Source organism: Muscardinus avellanarius (genome assembly GCF_963383645.1).
Source record: "Muscardinus avellanarius genome assembly, chromosome: 6".
Classification (NCBI taxonomy): domain Eukaryota; kingdom Metazoa; phylum Chordata; class Mammalia; order Rodentia; family Gliridae; genus Muscardinus; species Muscardinus avellanarius.
The window spans coordinates 50581575-50605271 of NC_137791.1; the positions used below are offsets into that span (position 1 = coordinate 50581575).

At 38.8% G+C, this 23697-nt stretch overlaps 1 protein-coding gene across 1 annotated transcript in view; it reads right to left on the minus strand.

Moving 5' to 3' along the window:
- BANK1 (B cell scaffold protein with ankyrin repeats 1) overlaps positions 1–23697 on the minus strand; it is a gene marked incomplete at both ends in the record, with an annotated part of 320108 nt that overhangs the window by 233167 nt on the left and 63244 nt on the right. Inside the window, 2 exons of the mRNA XM_080697739.1 lie at positions 9271–9409; positions 21133–21287. Coding sequence (XP_080553865.1) covers positions 9271–9409; positions 21133–21287 — 294 coding nt within the window. The remainder of the gene's footprint in view (positions 1–9270; positions 9410–21132; positions 21288–23697) is intronic.

The following is a 23697-nucleotide window of genomic DNA, read 5'->3' on the forward strand; positions in this document are numbered from 1 at the left end:
AACTTAACACTTTTTATCTTCAGTACTCAGAAATCATAGAATAGAATGTCTGATTTTAGATTTAACTGTTTTTTTTTTTTGCGGTAATCAAGATGGAACGCAGGGGCATTCTACTGCCGAGCTACACCCACAGTCCTATTTTTTTAATCTTTATTTTGAAATAGGGTCTCACTGAGTTGCAGAAGGCCTCACTAAGTAGCTGAGACTGTCAGTGAACTGCGATCCTCCTGTCTCAGCCTCCCAAATCCTGGGATTACAAACATGTGCCATCATGCCCAGCAAAATTTAACAGATTTTTAAACTTAAAATATAAAAACCTATGTTAAAATTGTGATAAAATCAAAACATTAAATCCTTTTAATGTTTTCTTACTTTGTAATGTATTTTCTTGTTTTTATTTTTATTTTTTGGTAGGGATCTATAATCATCTTTACCTAATTCCTTAGAATATAGAAGGTGCAGACATACATTGAGAATTAAGTGTTATCATCTTAGAAAGAAAATTTTAATTAATTATAGGCAAGCTTCTCAAATTGTGTTCTGAAACAGTAGAGCTGATTGAAATTATAGAACTTGTATTCAGTTGATTAGAATGAAAAACTCTAGAAAAAGCCTGGTTTGATACCCTAATACTTAAACCGGCCCAGTGTATAAACCATTCAAAGCCTTTTAGTAACAAATTGTTCAAAGTGGCTGATGAACTGCAATGTTTCTTCTGATGTAACATGCCAGCAGAGTTAAAGTTATATAAATCTGGGTGTTTTCCATGAAAGAATAACAATATATAATCAGTTCAATAGACAATGTATGTTTAAGTGTAACAAAAGTAAATAAAATTTAGCTCTTTAAATTCATTAGTAGGATGAGCTTTAAAAGCTTTCACTTAGGTTTTATCAATTCTACTGAAATACTATCACTCAAACATCTGGGACTTGGGATAAGTCATTAACCATAAAACCAAGAGCCTTGAAAACCTTTAATGCTTAAAATTTCTTAAGACTTAAGCATTCATTTTACTTTATCTCATAAAAAGTCAATGGACTTCTTATAATTTGGTTCAGAAAAATTTAAAGGTAATAAAAGCAAACCTAAACTTAAGTGGGCTAAGGAGCTAAAATTCCCTCCTCTCATATTCTTAAGTAGATATCTAACTTATTTATATAGAAGGTATACATAGAAAATTAGAAGCACTTTCTTCTCATAGCAATATACATCCAACAAAAATTGTAAGAGAAACTCCAGCAAAAACTCAAAAGCTTAAAGCACTTGTTATGGAGTGAAGTATGTATATGGTAAAGAAGGTTCTAGAGTTACTAAAGTCAAACAGGCTCAGCTTGAGTCGATTTCATAAAGATTATTTGCAACTTAAATCTTTATTATGGTAAGTGATAAAGATTTGGGTTTTGTTTGTTGAGGAAAAGATTAATAATTTTACCATGGGGAGTTAAAAAGAAAGTCAGGCAATGAATCATGAGAGATACATAGTGAGATTTACTTGGCAGTTCTTTTACATAGAATAAACAGTCAAGTTACATATAATATGACATGAAAACGAATTGATTTGTTTCTGACATACTGAGTCATTAGTTGACTTAAAACTTCAGCAGTGGATCTACTGACAATGATGTTGTTTAAAACATAATCCTTCAAAGAGATGCCATTTGAAGGATATGAAAACATATGCTGTATATGTTTTCATTTGTTAATTTAGTGGCTGTTATTAAATCAAGACCTAATTACTGTTCCCACATACATGCTAGAGAGAGCTGCTTATGAAGTCATTTGGTTGGGAGGGCATCCTTAGTAATATATTATTGAATTGGCCTTTCATGAACACATGAATTGGCTTTTTCATGCAGAGCATCCTGAACTGCTTGAGCATAATTTCACTGAAACATGAGTGTACTATGACTTAATTTTACAGCTCTTCAATAAAACACAAACCGCTTCATTTAAAGACCCAAATAGAAAAGAACATTGATTGCTATCTCGACTGTGGTAGACAAGTAACATTTAACACCAGAAATACACACAAATAGATGTCAAGATCACCAAACTAAGCAAGGGTGTGAGAGTCATCCGTGAAGAAGAAAAAGGGATAAAATGGAAGGAAATCATGAGCTCCTCCTTCATGAGATATAAATATACACAGAAAAGCAGTCCTACAACAATCCTATTTAAATCTCAGTCCTCAAATTTCAGACCATCCAAAAATGTTTTTCTTTTTAAAAAGTATTATTATAAGATCTTATGTCCAGGCTAAAGAAAGTAATTATTTATATATGCATATACATTTATGTGTAATTACACATTATATTATAGACTATGATTACATATATGTATGCTTTGATATATATTGTTTCTAATTTATGCAAATAGAGTAGCAAGTTATGGCATACAAAGTCTTTGTTAACTTATCTTTTCTCCATGATTTAACTCATTTGTCTCTAGAGATGAGGTAGAAACTGAAGCAATTATGAAAATATAATGTAAAGATACTTCTGAATAATAGGAATAGTTCACCAATTCTGTAAAAGTTGATATTTCACAACTCCATTAATGTATTTTTTGCTTGGGTATTTCCATTGTCTGAGAAGCTGCATTCCTTTACGAACCAGGTTAGTTCTTTTCTACGTGGTAAGTATCAACTGGACTTACCTAATGCTTCCATGAGACCAGAAATCAAAATGGGTCTGTTTTGATTAAAGCACTATGACTAAACACAGATGACTTCAAAACCCTGGTCATGCCAATTGATAAAATAAATCTACCCATGTTTCTTTCATAAGCAGGTTTGGTAAAAATGTCTAGCATACCCTGAAGTATTTTTCATATTCTTTTAATGACATTGAAACACAGATTTTATATTATCTGGAGTACCATTTCTTAATTAATAAAGGGATTCTATATTTTTGTGGCTGTATTATACATTCCTTTCAAATTTTAATTAGCTATCCCCTACTGTGCTGGCTCCCCCCCCCCCTTTCTGACTGTAATACAGGTACCAGAGGACTACATCATTCCATCTGCATAGAAACTAGTTAATACTTTTAGTTGAAAGCCTTCAGATGTGTTTTATAGGTTTAAACATAAGCAGGAACTATAGTGACTTCAAATTGCTTTTGCCCAAAGACCTTATCAGAGACAAACCTAGGTATACCATTAGAAAGGCGTGTTTCCTGAAATATGAAGTAATTATAGGTGCATCAAGCTACTCAGCTAAAATGAAAGGGAAGATGACAAAACCACAGGATATTTTCACAAACAAAAAGGTCACTTTAAGATGTGGAAGTGGGTCACAAGGGAAAGATAGATAGAAAGGTAGAAAAAGTGCATTTTAGAATTTTCTCTCTGGTTAGCATAATTGTACTCTAGCATAATATTTTGTTTGCTGTGCATTGTTACCAACTGAAAATGACACTGGTGTTATCTTTTGTGGAAGGTAGAAAAACAATAGTTCAATTTCTTTAAGATATAGGCCAATTCAGATCAACTATATTTTCTTGTATGAGTTTTGTTTAGTTTATGTCTTTCAAGGAATTTATACATCAGCTTAAATAATCAAATTTATAGGCTTACAGTTGGTCAGTTTTCTTTGCTATTGTTTTAATGTTCAGAGATCTGTAGTAATATTCTCTATTTCATTCCTGACATTGGTAATTGTTCTCTTTTTTTTCTTCGTTAGATAGGATAGAAGTTTATCAATTTTATTGATCTTTCCAAAAACTATCTTTGAATTTTGTTTTTACCTCTTATTTTCCTTTTTGATATTTTTCTGCCATGATTTTTATAATTCATATTCGGCTTACTTTATACTTAAATTGCATATCTTTCTCTGGATTCTTAAAGTGGAGGCATAGCTTATTATTTTAGATTTTTTTCTTTTCAACGATGGATTCTTCCAGCATTATATTTTCTGCATCCCACAAACTTGGGTAGGCTCTTTTTAATTTATTTAAAGTTATTTTTTGTTTTGTTTTCAAAATGTAATATTCAACCTACAAACACTTGGGTAAATTACAACTCTCTGCTATTGCTTTATATTTTAATTCTAATGAGAAAATACTTTTATATAATTCTTACTATTTTAAATTGATCAAAGTATTTTTATAAAGATCACCATGTGGCTTATCTTGATGAATGTCCCATGTAACTTTTAGAACAATTTACATCCTACTATTGTTGGATAGAGCATTCTATAAATATCAATTAAATCAAATTGATTTAGGTAAACTAATATTTACCAATATTATGTCTTCTAGTTCTATTAATTACCAAAGGTGTTCAAATTTTCATTTATTTTCATTTTATTTCTATTTCTTACCTATTTTAAATGTTTATGCATTTATCAGTGCATTATGGTCTCACATCATATTATAGTTCATGGTGATAGTGACATACATGCACACAACACTTGGTGGGCTTTCCCATGGCTCCCTCTCCACTCCCTACATTCCCCATACAGGATACTGAGATTCACATTGATACTCTCACATAGGTACATAATGTCAGTGTAAGTGTTTCCTTTATTAATTCTCTCTCTCTCAACTCTTCCACCTCCCCTGAACTATGTCCCTGACTCCACTGGAGTTTCTTCTCCATTATCTGAAGTCTCTCTTCTATCCCAATTATTTCCTAGCTTCCGCATGTGAGAGAAAACATATGACCTTTGTTTTGGTCTCTCCTCTTGAATCTATGGTTTCGTGAGCAGCCCTGAGTCTTGCAATCCTTTTAACTGTAATCTATTGTCATTATACTAGAACACTGGTATGGTGGTTACAAGTCATTGGAATGGGAGGCATTCTAGGCTAAGTCTCTGTCTTTAGTATCTCGTGGCTGAGATGATACAAGTGCTTTTACTACCGCAGAATATCCTGCTCCTCCTGAACTGAGACAGAAAGGCTAGAGGAAGCTACAGGAAGAAGCAGCCATTTCCTGATGGGGATAGAGCTCTAAAAGCTCTTGTAAAGTATTTTCTGCTGGAAAGTAGACCTTTGTTATGTAGAATGTGTTGGAATTATTTCACCAGGGTTGTTCTTCACCTGATCCAACCAGAGGCTTTAGGGTATCTTTAGCACATTTTTTATTATGTCAGCTTAGAGGGGTTCCTGGGGTAAACCCCACAAACCTCCTCATACTACAGCCCCAGAATTTTCTTACTCTGAAGGTAATCCACATATAGCTTCCAGGAGTTCATCAAAATACATGCATAAGTACTATTACAAGTTTATGGCTCTAGTGACTTCTCCAGTTTAGCATATCTTAGATTATCACTCTCTTGATTCACTTCTTCCAGATTTTTGTATAGTGTTTTGGCCTTGTTGTGGCTCTGAACACAGTATCAAAAAGTATGATGCCCTAGTGTGCCCAATAATTTCAATGGAAGGCGATCAGCAGGGCCTCAGAATTAAGATGTTTCTGGCCTTTTCCCATCCTCTCACCCCCCCCCCCACTCATTTTTCTTTCTTGAAGCAAGTTATAGGAATCAGAATTTCTCTTCCCAATAGTGGGTCAAACAACTACAACTCTTATTTCAAAATACAAGCCACAGAACCTAGAAAGGCTGCTTTCTCCCTTCTACCTTGGAGACCAGAATTCTAGATAGGATTTTACACCACCTGGGAATAAGGAATGCTACAAAGAAAGACCAAGACTCTGAACACATAGGATTTTATGGGTTTTCTTTCTCAGTCTGTTATTATTATTTTATTATACCCTTTGCCAATCACAACCTTGTAGGCTGACCATTCTTTATTGAAACTAAACACTTTTCTATGGGTCTTTGGATCCTCTTTCTCAAGCTTAATTCATTATACTTTATCTCTTGTTAACCTGTCTTTTGCTATAGCCTTGGTCCTAATACTGGATGATAAGAGGAGTCACACTTTTCCACTCCTGTTCTCTGCCACCTTATTTCTCTCATAGATTCAATTAAAGTGGTCAATTTTAGTTCCATTTTTTCTTCTGAAAATGGGAGTGATGGATTCTAAGATCTCTGATAAGACTAAAACTATTAGTCTAGAATTTCTTTTAAAGCCTATATTTTCATTATTTAGTTGTGCATGACTAGATGATGCTATAAAATATAGTCCTCACTATTTTTCAAAGCATTTCAAAACCCATGCCAGGCATGATGATGCATGCATACCTGTAAGTCCAGTACCTGGGAGGCTGAGACAGTAGGATTGCAGGTTGGAAGTCAGTACATGGTATTTTAGCAAGACCATATTTAAGAAAATAAATAAATAAAAGTACCCCTAGGTTAAGTTTCTAGTACCACAATAGGAAAAATGCATAGACAAGTGCATGATATAAACTAAGATGCCGGGGCCATTTCTGTTGAAGCATTTCTCATCTGTATTCTGACACAGGTACATGTAACCATTTTACATATTGTTATATATCAATCAACATTTTGGAAGAAATCTCTTCTTAGTGTATTCAGTACAACAGCTGAAAGAATGACTTGCAGAAGTTGAATTAGTACAGCAGGCAAACAGTAGTTTATTTATTTGCTCTAAATTTGTTATTGAATAATGTAGAAATATATTCTGATAGATCTTGGAAGATAAAGAATAATAATTTTCTGCTTTATTAAAAAGTAGAAAATTCAAAAAAAATTCCAAAATTCAAACAGTTTAAATTTTGGATTTTTTCTACTTTTTCATTTTTAATTTTTAAATTCTAAATAGGTTTAATATTTTGCTTATTTATGAGTTCTAATATAATAATCAATGCATCTATACAATATGTGATGATTTGATCAAGGTAATTACTGTTTCTATGAGAAACATAATCTCTGTGAAGAGCTCTTTTATCTATTTTGTTGAAATGTATAATTCATTTTTGCAGACTAGTTGTGCTATAAAACATTAGAACTACTTCTGTCCCTTTGCGTTCATCTTGGTACCTGTTATCTACCCTTTCTCTATCCCATCTTCTCCCTACCCTTCCTACCCTCTAGCCCCCTCTATTCTACTCTCTACCTCTTTTTTCATACTTTATTGTTGCATTGTGGTTATTGTTGCATTGTGGTTATCCGTCACACTGAGGGTCAAAGTGATGCATTCATACAGGTACATATCACTCGATGTATTTCCTTCCACTTCCCACCTGCTCCCTTCCACTCCCTGCTCACACACGCTAGTGAGATTTGTAGTTAACACCTTCATATATGGACGTTTGTATTCAGATTCTTTTAGGTTCCTTATATATTTTGGATATCCACCCCTTATCATATGAATAGTTTGCCAATATTTACTTCCATTATGTAGGTTGTTTCTTCACTGTTGATTGTGTCCTTTGCTCTAAAGAAAGATTTTAGTTTGATTTGATCTCATTTATCTGGTTTTGCTTTTGTTGCCTGTGTTTTTAGGGTTTTATCAAAAACATCTTTGCCTTTCCCAATATCTTTTTTGAGGTGTGGGGATGAAAACCAGGGTCTTTTTTTTTTTTACCTCTGAGCTACACCCCCATCCTTATTTTTTATTCTTTATTTTGAAACAGGGTTTCACTGAATTGCAAAGGTCCTCACTAAGTAGCTGAGGCTGTCCACAGACTGTGATCCTCTTGTCTCAGCCTTCTGAATGCTGGGATTACAAGCGTGTGCCACTACATCCAGCCCTTTCCCAATTTTTTTCTTTCTTTTTTTTTTTTTTTTTGGTGGTACTGGGGATGGAACCCAGGGCATTCTACCTCCAAGCTATACCCACAGCCCTATTTTTTTATTCTTTATTTTGAAACAGGGTTTCATTGAATTGCAAAGGGCCTCACTAGGTAGTAGCTGAGGCTGCCCTCGAAGTGCAATCCTCCTGTCTCAGCCTCCCAAATGCTGGGATTATTACAAGCATGCGTCACCATGCCCGGCCTTTCCTTTTCCAATATTTTGAAGTGTTCTCCCTATGTTTTCTCCTAGTAGTTTCATGGTTTCAGGAACTTTGACACATTTTATTCTTTGCATTTACTCCTAGCCATTAGGTATGCTGAGCAAAAAGTCTTAAGTACTGTGAATAATTTTATTTGACATCTTGATTTGTTATTTGGGAAATATTAAGTACTTCTTAATTTGCAATATTGATTTTTCTAGAGCAATTTATTCTAACTAGATTTGGTTTAAACTCTGAAACTAATTAGTTAGAAGTTATTATTTATTAAATAATTTCGAAAATGTTATTTATTAAATAATTTAAGAAAATGACATAAGAAAATAAGGGCTTTTCAACAAGAAAGAAGAAAAAAAAGAGAAGTGTGTTCTCCTCTTTCAATTCTGTGTACTATCGTCTTTGACAAAAGCAGAGTCTAAAATGTTAATGAAGTACTGGTTCAGAGTATTTCCTTTTTTTACCCCAACTCCAACCTAAGCAGTGCAAGTGCAAGGAAATCTATAGAAAGCTCACATGCTTTGCATAACACAAAGGGCTGAAAATGCTCTGAAAATAGACTGTGTAATAGTTACGTTCTAAAAGGAAAGAAAAGAGGAGCTCAGGATGTGTTAGACATACTCTTCAATGCTAAATAGTTTTACAATTACAAATTCATTATATGATTTAGGACATTTTCATTTTGAAATATGTTATAAAGTTCACATTTATCAAGTTTTATAAGATAATAGTATTCTTTGATCATAAAAGGATATCAAAATAAAAACAAGTAGTTTAGCATTTATGTTAAAATATTCAGAAATTGGTATATTTTGATTTAGTACCATCTGAAATTTTGAATCTAATACAATTTATCATGCTGCAAGCAAAGCTGGATAATCAAATGATTGTTTCATAAATGAAATAAGGAAATGATGGTAAGATTATATGTAAAAATGATACCATGATTAGAAAATAGTGAAAAAGAATTATGCTTTCCAGAGCAACCAAAATATCTTTCGGGGCTTTGGGGTAAAAAACAGAAGGAAGACAGAAAGTGCATTAATAAAAACCCAAATATCCTCTAATCCTAATGTTAGAATAAAGTAGACAATTTTAGTTCCATGTTTATTAGCTGATATCTATTAAAGTGCTCTCTACTGAGATATTTGAATACCTGTTATGTTACTGTTTCAGTACATGATATACAAGCTAATTTCTTAAAATTTATACATTCTTACATTTGCAAATCCAGATTAATAATAACAACCGTGGTTATGTAAAAACTAAACACAGGAAACACCTGCAGGACAGTATTTGTTTCTGTGGGGAAGCGAAACCATTTATCATAAATTTAATGAAAGGAAACCAGGATGATGTTTTATACTTATTAAAGCATGAAAATTCTTACCTAAAGCTTTCATGCTCCAGACTTTCTTATTCCAAAGGGTAGGCCGTTTTCTAATGTGCTTATTAGTTGACACAAATTCAACCTCCACAGTTTCACCAATTACTTCATCTCTTAAAAGAATGAATATCTCACCAGGATTCTGTAAGGGGAAAGATAGCACAGTTAAGCACTGAAAAAGTTTACTTTAGCCAAAGAGCCATTTGTCATTCTATTCTGATTAGTGATAAAGATTATATGCTACCATTAAATAAGTCTTTTATCCTGTTTATATTTTCAATCATATCCAGAAATAAAATATCTAAGCATGAATCTCACCACATTTTAAACTTATCAATTTGTTGTCTACCAAATGCTCTTTTTACCTCAATACCAAAGCTGCTTCCTGTTCTTCTCACCTCTTCCTGCTCCCTAAATCAGGTATAAACATCAATTCAGATCAGCAGAGGACTGAAATTCCACAGATGCTGGCTTCAGCGTCACATAGACTGAACGTCAAATCTAAAAAAACTGTAAACAAATAAATCTTTCTTCCCCTAAATTGTGTGGCCAGTTTTTCTTTTTTTCTCTTTTTTTTTTTTATCATACTGGGAATGGAGTCCAGGGGCATTCTACCTCTGAGTAACACCCCCCAAAAATAGCAACACCCTATTTTTTATTCTTAATTTGAAACAGAGCCTCACAGAATTGCAAAGGGCCTCACTAAGTAGCCGAGGCTGTCCTTGAACTGTGATCCTCCTGTCTCAGCCTCACAAATGCTGGGATTACAAGTGTGTGCCACCATGCCTGGCTCTAATTGTTTTGAATCATAGCAGTGAGACTATTGAAAAAGACATCAACAACGTTTTTAAAAAAATCATGCTAAATTTCATCCTTACATGAAACAGAAACACCATTTATATACCCTTATAAAGTCAGGTTTATCAGCCAGGTGTGGTGATACAGATTTATAATCCCAGTACTTGAGAGGCTGAGATAGGAGGGTTGCAGGTTCGTAGGCAGCAGGCAGCCTCAGTAATTTAGTGAGGTCCTCTGCAACTTAGCGAGACCATGTTTCATTTCAAAATTAAAATAAATCAGGCTGGGGGTGTAACTAAGTGGTAAAATGCCCCTGGGTTCAATCTCCAGTACCACAAATAAATAATAAATAAATAAATAAATAAATAAATAAATAAATAAATAGTCATGTTTATCAAAATGTCATTAATTTCAAAATTATGTATGTATGTATGTATGTATTATGTATTATGTATTTTGCAGTACTGGGAATTGAACTCAGGGGCATTCTACCTCTAAGCTACATTCCCAGACCTATTTTGTATTCTTTATTTTGAAACAGGGTCTCACTAAGTTGTGGAGGGCATCATAAAGTAGCTGAAGCTGGCTGCGAACCCACAATCCTCCAGTCTCAGCCTTCCAAGTACTGGGATTACAAACATGAGCCACCATGCCCGGCAAAAATTATCTTTTTAAATGTTATCTCTTTAAGCATAAATTACGCATCAGTAATATTTACAGTACTGGGGGATGGAACCCAGGGACATTCTACCTCTGAGCTACATCCCCAACCCTATTCTTTTATTCCTTATTTTTAAAACAGGGTCTCACTGACTTGCGAAGGGCCTCACTATGTAGCTGAGGCTGTCCTTGAACCATGATCGTTCTGTCTCAGACTCACAAATGCTGGGATTACAAGCGTACACCAATACACCAGGCTAAAATATACATCTTAATGCTCTGTACCAATCAGATTCTACAACTAGCATGTTTAATGTTACCAAATAATTGCAGCTGACAAACAGATCTATTTTAGGCATTTTCACCAAAGTCTACTCCCCAATATTTGCCCATAGGATATTTTGAACTTTTTTCTTGACAACTAAGTAGCACTTGAGGAAAAGTCCTATATCAAAGGAACTACCAGGATTCTGCCTATGTCCCCACATGCAACCTGTGAGAAGGTCAGGAATCTGAGCCCTCTGTTCCTCAACTCTGTGACCTTCCCCTCTCCAGCCTCGCATCTAACACCATTCTTTGGTTCCTTTTGTTTCTCTTAACCTGTCACCTCAATATTTAGTCAAATAATGACTTCCCAATCACTTTGGATGCATGCCTCAAAAACCTTGGATTCAAAGTTCTTTGGAGTTCTTTTGAATCCTTAAGTTGCTCCCTTTTAACTTTGACTTTGCTCTTTGCAAAGCTGGTAAGCACATGTGTACTGTTCAAATGTTTTATTCACCCAGGCAACTCATTCTCATTCATGAGTGCCCACACAGCCTACTTCTTATGCATCTTAACAGAGGACAGGACACCACCTTTCCACCAGAATTTTTCCAGAGAAAAATTCTAAACAAAAGACAAGCATCCCGACTGCCTGCCGTGAGAGACTTCCATCTTCATTTGCACCCAAGGCTGTTCATGCTTATGACCTGTACAGTCTCACAGGGCTCTGTGTTTAGAAGGCCCTGCACTTGGCTAAATGCTTGCTGTCATTGCCCTCAAATGCTTAGTAACTGCAACAAAGGACCCTGCATTTTCATTTTGTACTGCAAATTAGGTACCTGGTCCTGTTTGTACATAACATTGCCATGCTACTTAGTTCCTTTTCTTTTCTTCCTCTCTCTATACTTAGATTCTCTGTCAAGGAGTAAATCAGGTTTCACAAGCTCCGCAAAATCTTCTCTGTCATTTCAACTTACAAGGAGTTTCAGAACTTTAAGGTTATTGGCGAGCATGGCATATCCATACCCTAATAAGTCCACTGCTAAGTCATACCCTCTATTTGGTTAGTTCCCATCTTTCTTGGCTTGCCACCTAGAATTTATACATCCTAAGAGCAGTTTTTCTCATATGATTGTGGTATCTAATAAGACCTAAGCATACAGAAGGTAATCTATACAGTTTAATTAAGATAGAATAAATTTCTAAAAATACAACATTTTTAAATCAAGATAGGCAACTCTATTATTTTCCATACTTCAGTTCATCTAATCTGTGAATAAACTGCTTGGTCAAGAGGGAAGACCCATCTTCAACAATATGAGTAAATTAAGCTCAATGAGAAGAGTACTAGCACATTCAAGTGATCATTCATTTAATCATTTCTCAAATGATTAAATCTAATCTTTTAATCTTTTAATTTAATATTCATATTTAAATGTAATATTAAATAATTTAATATTTTGACTGTTATGGATACTTCTGTGTATCTCTAATCTGAGTCTAGGAATTCAGAAAGAACAAATAATGAAAACTCTCATTTGCAAACTTTAGAGTTTTGCTGCACTAGCCATAAATATTTAGACATAAATAAGTGGGATAAAAATTGGTTTGCAATGTAATAGGTGGGTAGGGAAATTTCTGGTTTTGTGGGGTGGGTACCTTTAGGCTTAAATTATTTAATAAACACAAGCAGAAGGAGGTTTTGTTCCCAGTGGGCCATGTCACCTTACCATGGGTTCTTAGTGGCAATGGCTATTTTCATATATCCATGATTGCCTTAGTAGGCACTAGCTCAGAAAGCGTAGGTCAACAGGTTTTGGCAAGCCAGGACTTGACAGGTTTTGGCAGTTGCCATAGATATTGCCCATGATAGCAAAACAGAATTTCATTAGGCAATGATTCCAAATGTGGCTGCTGATTCTCTTCACTTTCAGAATCACCTGGAAAGCTTTTAGACCTCTCAGTGCCCGGGAAGTACCAGATCATGCATATCTAAATCTCTAGAAGTAGAAGATAGGCATTAGAGTTTCTTTTTTAATTTCCTTTGTAGTTCCAAATAGTACTATAGTAGTTTGAGACCTACTCGATTTAAGAAGATGTCTTTTGGCTACTGTAAAGCCTCACATTTATTTATTTATTTATTTTTTATTTTTTGGTGGTAATGGGGTTCCTGGAAACCCTTCTACCTCCGGGCTACATTCCCAGACACCTATTTTTTATATTTTTATTTGGAAACAGGGTCTCCTAAGCCAGAGCGGCTGGCTTCGAACCTGCGCGATCCTCCTGTCTCCGCCTCCTAGGTGTGGGGATTACAAACGTGCGCCACCACGCCCAGCAAAGCCTTACCTTTAAAAGAGCAGCATATCAGAACATTTCGGCCATCAAAGAGCACAATTATCTTTTGTTGAATTTACTATACTTCAATTAAATCATGGGATCAAGCTTTAAGTTGAGGTTAACATGAACTGGTTTGTGGTTTGGTGTCAAAAGTGAACAGGCAATGCTAATAGCTTCTGCATGCTATTTTGAATTCAATTCAAGATCAAGGGATGAACTAGTAAGGATGTGATCCCTAATATGTTTACGGTCCTTAAGAGTTGCACCCTTTATGTAATCTCAGGGCATCTACAGATTTTGAGATGGGTTTGGAGACTAATGGTTTCAGTTTCAGAAGTGAGTCAATAAAAAGTTATATAAATGAAGGACTTTATTATGAAATATGGTGTGTTCTAGGATCAAGAAAGAAAAACAATTAATGAAATAAATACAGACTCAAAACCAATAAAGTCCATTCAAAAGGTCTTCTTGTCGTATTATGAACTTAAGAAATAAATTTAGCTGGGCATGGTGGCGCACGCTTGTAATCCCCGCTCTTGGGAGGCAGAGACAGGAGGATCACGCAGGTTTGAAGCCAGCCGCGCGCGAGACCCTGTTTCAAAAATATAAAATAGGTCTGGGAGTGTAGCCCAGAGGGAGAAGGACTTCCAGGAACCCCAGTACCACCAAAAAAAGAAAAAAGAAAGAAAGAAATCTGCTCAAGAAGCAAATGGATGACTGAATTGATTTTGAGCATATTTCTGTCTTATCCTCAGAATAGTTGCAGTAAGAATAAAATAAAAATGAAGGAATGTGGATTGGTTATACTGATGGAAGTAAAAGATGGTAGGGAGGAGAAAACTCTAGATTGCAGTAGGCATTTTCTTCCAAAAGAAAGAGAAACTGACTCATTAAAGATCTGCCTGTACATATAAGACAAGATAAACTAAGTTCACTCTAACTCATCCACTGGGATGGTGCTACCACAGAGGAAATACAGAAGCCTCTACCAAAACTGCAAGGTGGGCTCACAGAAATGATAGCAAATTCAGTACTTCCAAGAGAGGCTCTCATAATAGAACACATTTGGAGAATCCAGCTGAAAGGGAGAATCTGTGAAAAGACTGAATAGAGCAGGGTGTAGTGGAATATGCCTGTAATCCCCGTCCTTGAGAGGCTGAGACAGGAGGATCCAAGGTTTTGAAGCCAGCCTCACAACTCAGCAAGATCCTGTTTCAAATTAAAAAAATAAAAAGTGCTGGAGTGTGACTCAGTGGTAAAGGGCTCCTAGGTTCAACCCCAGTATTGTACAACAACAAAAGCAACTGGAATCAATATTAAAAACCAGGTTGTTCTATCAAGTGATTATGAGATGTCTGGGTAGATTGCAGAGAAGCCTCTGAGCCCTAATGCCCTTGTTAGGCAAGCATGAAGGTGATATATTTTCTACCCTCTGAGACAAAACCGAACTTTAGCTTTGCAATCTAGTATTGGAATTTTTAGACCAGAGAAGCCACTGCCATGGGACCCGTCCTTCACCTTATAGAATGTGTTGTAGCATCCTGGGCCTTTAACCACTGGTAAGTAACAATTAACAGTGATAATACCCATTTTGTAATAGTCAAAAGTGCCCATAAACTTGCCACATGTCCCTGGGAAGGAGGGCAAAATCACTCCCAGGTGAGAATCACCACTCTGAAAGATTTCGCCTGAGACATTTATAGAATCACATGAGACTTTGGAGTCATGGGCAGTGTGGAGAAGAAAAGTTACCAAAGCATAGTTCAGGTTCAGGTCTGGCTTAGATGTAATTCCAATGGGTGAGGCCTTGTAGGTGGATCGCTCATCAAAGGAACAGAATCACTTGAGAGTCATCTCAACAAGAGATGTAAGTGGCCTACCTAGAACTCACTGACTCCCTAGATGCTCAAGATCCTACAAGAAGGAATCAAGATGCTTATGCTAAAAAGACAAATTACCTGGCCAATTAACAAAAAAAACACTTTTAGATACTAAAATTGAATAAACTGTGCTAATCCTACAGAAAGTCCAAGAAGAGGTCAAATTAAGATGCAGACTTAACCTCACCTAGGTAACTCTCAGAGAGGCAGGAAATAAATCACATAAACACAACGCTTTTCTGGTGTTTCTAAAGTGGCACAAGCTTTTCAAGCCTAGAGAATCAAATCTGTGGCAAGGAAGAATGCTTAGAAAAGCAACAAAGCTCCTAAGGGTCATGGGAAGCGGCAACAGCAGCGTCTCCCAGTGCTTCAGTCACAATCTGCCAGAGCTGATTCTCCAGAGCATGAGGAGCCAGGGAGCCGACCTTCTCAAGGAGCCAGATCCACAAGCCCAGCAATTGCTCAGCCACTAGCAATGGCAGGAGGAATTTAAACTTCATTCTACCCATAAAGAGAATGAAGATTATGCCCCTGTAGAGAACTCATGGTCAAGTCAGCATGCCACCAAAATAAAATTACAAAGGGAAATTAATAGGTTTTGAAGAAGCTGGGTGTGAAAGAGGCACATCTCAGATAAGACCTGGTGATGGCAGGAACAGTATTGTAAATGTCTAGATTGTGGATAGCTCGGAGGTCTCAACTATCACTCCCAGGAGAGAAAAGAGGAATCTTAGTGTCTCCATTCACCCACTAATTGGAAGACTTCTCAGAAATGATTTGAAGTTCAAAGTTTGTGCTTCAGACAGTTGATCTAGACTGAACATTGCCAAGCACACAGTTTTGAATCAGGTAGATGCAAATGGCCTTTTTGGTGGTGTTTGGCAACAGTCATCATGCATTCAGATTATACCGAGGTCTATGAACTGAACACCTAAGATTTTGCCTAGAATAACATATTTTGGTCTAAAGGATTAGTGTATTTTAAAATTTGGGGAATTGGGGTTGATGTTAAAATAATCTTGTATGACTTGAATCTCTTAAGTTTTGTTTAAGAAACTGGGATAGCCAAAAGGTATTTGATGTTGAACTGATTTAACTTCAGAGAAATAATTTTATTCATGCCAATTAAAATAGACCCAAAGACTCTCCTATTTAAAGGATCTTGTCCTCTCTAGCATTCTGCTTAAGATACTTCCACCAAGAAAACAGTGGGATATTGAGATTTGATTTTTGGACTTTCCTTCCTTTGTGGCTTTAGGAATGTGAAGGTTTATGGTACTAAGTGTTTACTGTAGGAATTTTGAAATCAGCTATTAAGACATTTAGACACACTGCTCAATGCCTGGTGAGCTATTTTTACTTTTAGAAGCTTTTTTTTAAATTAATTAATTTATTTTTTAAATTGGTGCATTGTAGTCATATATCAATCACATTGGAGTACAAGACTTGAGAGGATATACAAGCACACATCATCCAATTAGCCCTCCTCCAGCCCCCATCCCATTCCCTCCCCCTCCCTCCATCCCACGGTTCTTTGGTGATTTACTTTGATACATTTGTTTATGTACCTCCTGCGTTTTAAAGAGGCTCCGTCCTCCAGTATTACATACCCTCTGATTGGTCACATTAGTTGCTTCACTATAGGGCCCTTTCTATAGCTCAACCTCTTCCTGTTGCCCCTTTCCTCCTAGTTATTGCTGATTAAGAGAAGCGTCTGATTTATATTTTCTGTGATATTTCTCTGTGCATGCTGCGTTGCAAGTACCGATCCCACTCTTGATGGCCCCAGTAGTGGCCTGGCTACTCAGTGGACTGATCCAGACCTCGCTGGCTCAAGCAGCGGCCTTGCCTCATGGGAGGCCCCAGTTTTGGTCTCGCTGGTCCCTGCACCGGTCTAACCCCTAAGCTGGCTTCGGTCCCGGCCTTGGAGGCCGCAGGAGTGGCCTTGCCTCACGGCAGGCTCCGATGCTGGCCATTGGCCCCTGCACCGGCCTAACCCCTTGGCAGGATTCCAATCCCGGCCTCGTTGGCCCCAGCACCAGCCTAACTCCTCAGCAGGTTCCGTTCCCGGCCTAGGAGGCCCCAGCACTGGCCATGCCTCACAGCAGGCTCCGATGCCGGCCTCGCTGGCCCTAGCACCAGCCTAACCCCTCAGCAGGCTCCGATCCTGGCCTCGGAGGCCCCAGCACCGGCCATGCCTCATGGCAGGCTCCAATGCCAGCCTCGCTGGCCCCAGCACTGGCCTAACCCCTCGGCAGGCTCTTATCCTGGCCTCGGAGGCCCCAGTACCGGCCTTGCCTTACGGCAGGCTCCGATCCCGGCCTTGGAGGAAGCAGCACCGGCCTTGCCTCACAGCAGGATCCGATTCTGGCCTCACTGGCCGCAGCTCTTGCCTAACCCCTCGGCAGGCTCCAGTCCCAGCCTCGGAGGCCCCAGTACCGGCCTTGCCTAATGGCAGGCTCCGATGCCGGCCTCGCTGGCCCCAGCACCGGCCTAACCCCTCGGCAGGCTCTTATCCTAGCCTTGGAGGCCCCAGTACCGACCTTGCCTCATGGCAGGCTCCGATGCCGGCCTCGCTGGCCCCAGCACCGGCCTAACCCCTCAGCAGGCTCAGATCCTGGCCTCGGAGGCCCCAGCACTGGCCTTGCCTCACGGCAGGCTCCAATGCCAGCCTTGCTGGCCCCAGCACTGCCCTAACCCCTCGGCAGGCTATGATCCCGGCCTCAGAGGCCCCAGTACCGGCCTTGCCTATTGGCAGGCTCCGATGCTGGCCTCGCTGGCCCCAGCACCGGCCTAACCCCTCAGCAGGCTCCGATGCCGGCCTCGCTGACCCCAGCACCGGCCTAACCCCTCGGCAGGCTCTTATCCTGGGCTCGGAGGCCCCAGTACCGGCCTTGCCTCATGGCAGGCTCTGATTCAGGCCTCGCTGGCCCCAGCACCGGCCTAACCCCTCGGCAGGCTCTTATCCTAGCCTTGGAGGCCCCAGTACCGACCTTGCCTCATGGCAGGCTCCGATGCCGGCCTCGCTGGCCCCAGCACCGGCCTAACCCCTCAGCAGGCTCAGATCCTGGCCTCGGAGGCCCCAGCACTGGCCTTGCCTCACGGCAGGCTCCAATGCCAGCCTCGCTGGCCCCAGCACTGCCCTAACCCCTCGGCAGGCTATGATCCCGGCCTTAGAGGCCCCAGTACCGGCCTTGCCTATTGGCAGGCTCCGATGCTGGTCTCGCTGGCCCCAGCACCGGCCTAACCCCTCAGCAGGCTCTTATCCTGGGCTCGGAGGCCCCAGTACCGGCCTTGCCTCATGGCAGGCTCCGATTCAGGCCTCGCTGGCCCCAGCACCGGCCTAACCCCTCAGCAGGTTCCGCACCCAACCTCGGAGGCCCCAGCACCAGCCTTGCCTCATGGCAGGCTCCAATGCTGGCCTCGCTGGCCCCAGCATCGGTCTAACCCCTCGGCAAGCTCCAATCCCGGCCACGGAGGCCTCAGTAGTGGCCTTGCCTCACAGCAAGCTCCGATGTTGGCCACTGGCCCTGGTGCCCGCCTAACCCTTCAGCAGGTTTCAATCACTGTCTCTGTGGTTATTATTTCAAAGTTTCCAGGTGTAATGTATCATATCTCTGCCTCCCCTGAGTACTGGCCACTGGCATTGCCACTGCCTCCACCATTTCAAATCCTTCCCAGGCTCTTTTTCCACTCTGAATGTTGTCCAGTGTTCCTAAGCATGCGTGATGGTAGCATTCGACATTTGGTGTAATTTCTCCTAAAAAAATAAGTTTGGTAGGATCCGGTTTCTGCTTCTCCTGAATACAAGTCTCCACCACCATCGTGGAGAACTCTTTCAACACCACCTTTCTCCTTGGTCTCCGCTAAACTGTCTCCTTACAGGTGATGTCCGAGATTCTTAACAATATAGAGAAATAGCAGTCCTCTTTCACGGGGAATTTTTCCATAAGTTCCAGTGCATTTAGATAAGTTTTGTCTGCATCTCCAGTGTCCTGGCATCCATAACGGCTTTCTTACCTCCTCTCCGATATTTTTCTTTTTCTTTTTCTGTACCTTTTTTTTTTCTTTTTAATAAGAGAAGACAGTATATGTGCTTTGAGGATGTAGTGGGATCAGGCACTCAGTAGCACTGTAACCATGTCGGTTTTCCCATGGGTCCAGAGTGATCTGCACTACTCCGCCTGGGGCCCAGGGTCCCACGACCCGGGCCCCAGCTGGTGTGCTCCGCACGACCCCTGCCCGGAACCCAGGGTACTGAGCCCGGTTTCTCCAGGGGTCTGGCGTGTTAAGCGCATTTCGGCCCGGGGCCCAGAGTCCCGCGACCCGGGCCCCAGCTGGCGTGCCCCGCGCGACCCCCGCCCGGAACCCAGCATCTTACTGGGCCCGGATTCTCCAGGGGTGGCGTGCTACACGCAATTCGGCCCGGGGCCCAGAGTCCTGCGACCTGGGCCCCGGCTGGCGTGCGCCACGTGCAACCCCAGCCCAGAACTCAGAGTCTTACTGGGCCCGGTTTCTCCAGGGGTCTGGCATGCTAGAAGCTTTTTTTTTTTTTTTTTTTTTAATCTGCTTTGATTTTATCTACTACAGAAACAGTTCACATTTTTATTACACTTCTTTCTGCCTTTTACTTCTAGCTCAATAGGAACTAGTTTGGGTTATTTGACTTCATCCCCCTTCCTTACGTTCTTTCTTTTCATGTGTTGTGATTCTTTTTCTTTTTTTTTTTTTTTTTGGTCTGGTTATCCATGTCAGTTCCCTCAACTTGTATATGTACAGTTCAAGCTTCTGGGTTCTCTAAGGCAGTGTCAAAGCAATTTTTGTTCTTCTAGAAGTGATAGCAAAGTAGCTCAATGTGGCAATTCTTCTGCTTAGCGCCCATGTTGGGGGGAGATGAGGGAATTACATGCATAACTCCATAGCACGTTCACCTTCCCTCACCACAGGATGTGGGTACTCACTTGCCACCAGCAATGAGCCCTGTGGACAGGCCATGAAAATCCCTGGCTTCTACCAGAAAGACCCTGGCTTGCCGTGCCCGTAAGGCTCTCCTACATCTTTCACTGTTTCCTCATTAAGGCACCACAGACATTGTGGCCCGGCCTCTTTTGTTTGTCAGAAGATTACATATCGAGAGATCTAGGTCAAGTTCCAACAGTGACTTATTTTAGTGGTTCATTCCAAGATAGGTTTAGGAGGAAGAAATGTCAGGAACATGTATTCATAGAGTGATCATCCCAGTGACCCTTCCCCAAAGTTATACTCTTTTTTCCTGAAGCACAAGCTCTTCTAGCTCCTATGCTATTACCTCTTAATAATTTTGGGCTTTTAATATATACTTATAACTGAAAATGTAGTGGTTCTATATGTACTGTGTACATGTATATCCCTATCACTCTGAACTTCATTATGACGTGAGGTTACAACAAAATCATACTTAAATAATAATCATAATTAAGATGTTTAAAATTCTACTCAATAACATATTTCCCTTTAGGAAAATAAAAGCCATCAATATGTTAATATAAATTTAACTTTCTTTTAATTAGCCTGATACATATACATATATATACACTGATATATATACATACATATATATAGACATGTATATGCCTTCCTGTCTCTCTCTCTATATATATATAAACATATATATACACACACATACATATATTTAACATTATATACCTGTTTGCAAAATATCAAGTGACATTGAATAAAATTAAGTTTTAAGTATTTTCTAGTATCTAATTATTCAACAGATATATCAAATCAAATATCTACTAATTGCCAGATTTTGTTCTAGGGTCTGGAAACATAACTACGAGCAAAGTTGACCGAAATGCTAGCTAAGCTAGGGCTTAGAGTGCAGTATACTGCGTCATCTATTAGAGGAGCAGGCCACTTCAATAGCCAGCAGTGGACTGACCTCGCAGGGGATCTCAGCAGGAAGCACCATGGCCAGTGGTGCAGTGCTTCTTGAGGCTCCTGCCAAGTCTTCCGTCTCCTTCCTCTCACATATGTTCCCAGCATGCTTCACTCTTGGGTCTTTTGGAATGTCGACCTCAAGGTAATCTTCAGAACCTACAGAAAATTTTACAAATATAGATACTATATTATTTCTTCTACTATTAATATACACTAATTACTTACTGACCAAAAGATTTCATTCATATATGGGAAGACTGAATTTAGGAGAACTGAAATTAAATATACATTATTAACTAAAATAATGTTTCTCCATATCAAGTGATGTGTGAATGTATGAATATATCACTTTGTATCTCACTGTGATATACAATTACAATGTGAAAAATAAAATAGCATTTCTTAATTTAAATAAATTTATAACTTTTATGAACAAACTAGGTTAATTATATAATATATTTATCCACCAGTTAAATTTTTACCCCCTAATTTTTTTTTTTTTTTTTTTTTTTTGCAGTACTAGAGGTTGAACCCAGGAGCATTCTACCTTTGAGTTACGCCTCCAGCTCTATTTTTAATTCTTTATTTTGAAATAGGGTCTCACTAAGTTGTGCAGGGCCTCACTAGCTGAGTCTGGTCTTGAACCTGTGATCTTGTCTTAGCCTTCCAGGTATGGCATTATAACCATGTACCACCATGCTTGGCTCCCCACATAGTTTTAACTACCCCTTTCCTTTGTAATAGTTTTATTGATGCATTTTAATTATACATCATAGTGAGGTTCAAAGTAATGAAAAGGATTTTTTTAATAGCACTTGGTGTGTTTCCTGTCAGATTTGATGCTGCTCCCCATTTCTCCCTCCCTGTACATGTGAGTGAAATCAGTAGTGAAAACTTTATATGTGGACATTGCATTATTTGAACTGTTTCCTTCCCACTGTTCCTTTTTCCTCTCCCCACCTCCTTCTCTCCCAGTCCCTTTCCACTATTGTTCTGGTCTCCTCATTTATCTGAAGTTCCTTTTGTTTCCTATTTTCTCTCTAGCTTCTATATATGAGAGAAAACATACGACTCTCGATTTTCTGAGACTGGCTGATCTCACTTAGCTTCATATTGTCTAATTCCATCTATTTTCCTGCAAATCACATAATTTCGTTCTTCTTTATGGCAGAGTAAAATTCTAATGTGTGTATCTTCTTTATGACTTCTTTATGGCTGAGTAAGTATCTTCTTTATGACTTCTTTATGGCTGAGTAAAATTCCATTGTGTACATATACATTTTCTTTATCCATTCATCTGTAGATGGACACCTAGGTTTGCTCCACAATTTTGCTATAGTGAATTGTGATATTAAGCCGGGCGTGGTGGTTCCAGCATTCGATATTAAAACAATAAATCTGAAAAAAATAGACATTTTTATGATTGTTATAAAGAAACCTATTATTTTAAAACAGAATAATTCTTTTACTTTATATTTATTTCTGATTTTTAATAATGTAATAAGAAACAATCAGTAAATAAAATAGTATTTCTTTGAAATTATCAAATATAAATTAATAGTGAAATAATAGTTCTTCAAAATGTTAATGTATTCTATGAAAATAATGCTTTATATGAAATAGATTAGGTTTCCTTATGGTAGTATTATTAAGGACACTGAAATATACTACGAATTTTAAATCTCACAGAAAGGGTAAAATATCTACTGGTGTTTTGCTTAACATTGATCAATTTAGTTTTAGTCCTAATTATTATTTTTCTCTACTGAAAAAAATACAGTAAGTAATGGACAAGTACTTTTATTGCTCATGTTTCAAAGGCAAATATGTTTAATTAGGGCATCACACAATGTGGCTGAAATCAAGACTCTCACAATGAGAATGTCACATCTGTAAATTCTTAGGCCCATCCAAAAGTGTCCCTTAAATCCCTGAAGGATGGGTCTGTAGAAGGAAAAGCAGCCCCTGACAGGTAGAATCTAGCCTGAGGCAGTAAGAACTTAGGTCTTAGTTTTCTAGCAGCCTGCTTCGCATGCACAGGTAGACCCTGGTGTGCTCCTAGTAAACACCTTCACAGACCAGAACACTGCCCATGGATAAAGACAGAGACTGACCACTCTGCAAAATCACTAACATCACAAACCCCAGAGTGACCAGATATCCCGAATCCTCGCTAATATGAATGAACCTGCTTCTTCACCATTCCACTCTAGCTAGCCTCTTCTCATTCCTCCTGTCTTCTAGATAGCTTGAGCCACTCTCCCAATTTGCTTGTATTTTCCTGGTTTAAGCACTGAAAATAGCATGTACTAGGACCTTTTCCCCCAGTCCCAAGCAAACTACAACTGTTGATCCAGCTTCTAAGTAGAGTGATTAATATCCCATTAATATATAAAATCATAAAACGACCCTTATTTCCTGACAGGAGGAAAAGTATAGTGAAACTTTGTTTCCTTGCACTCATCCTCAAATCACATAAAACAGCCTAAATCCTTTAATATTTTCTAATGACCTTTTACTAAGACACCTATGGTTTTCTATGCAATAAGAACAATATTCAAATAGG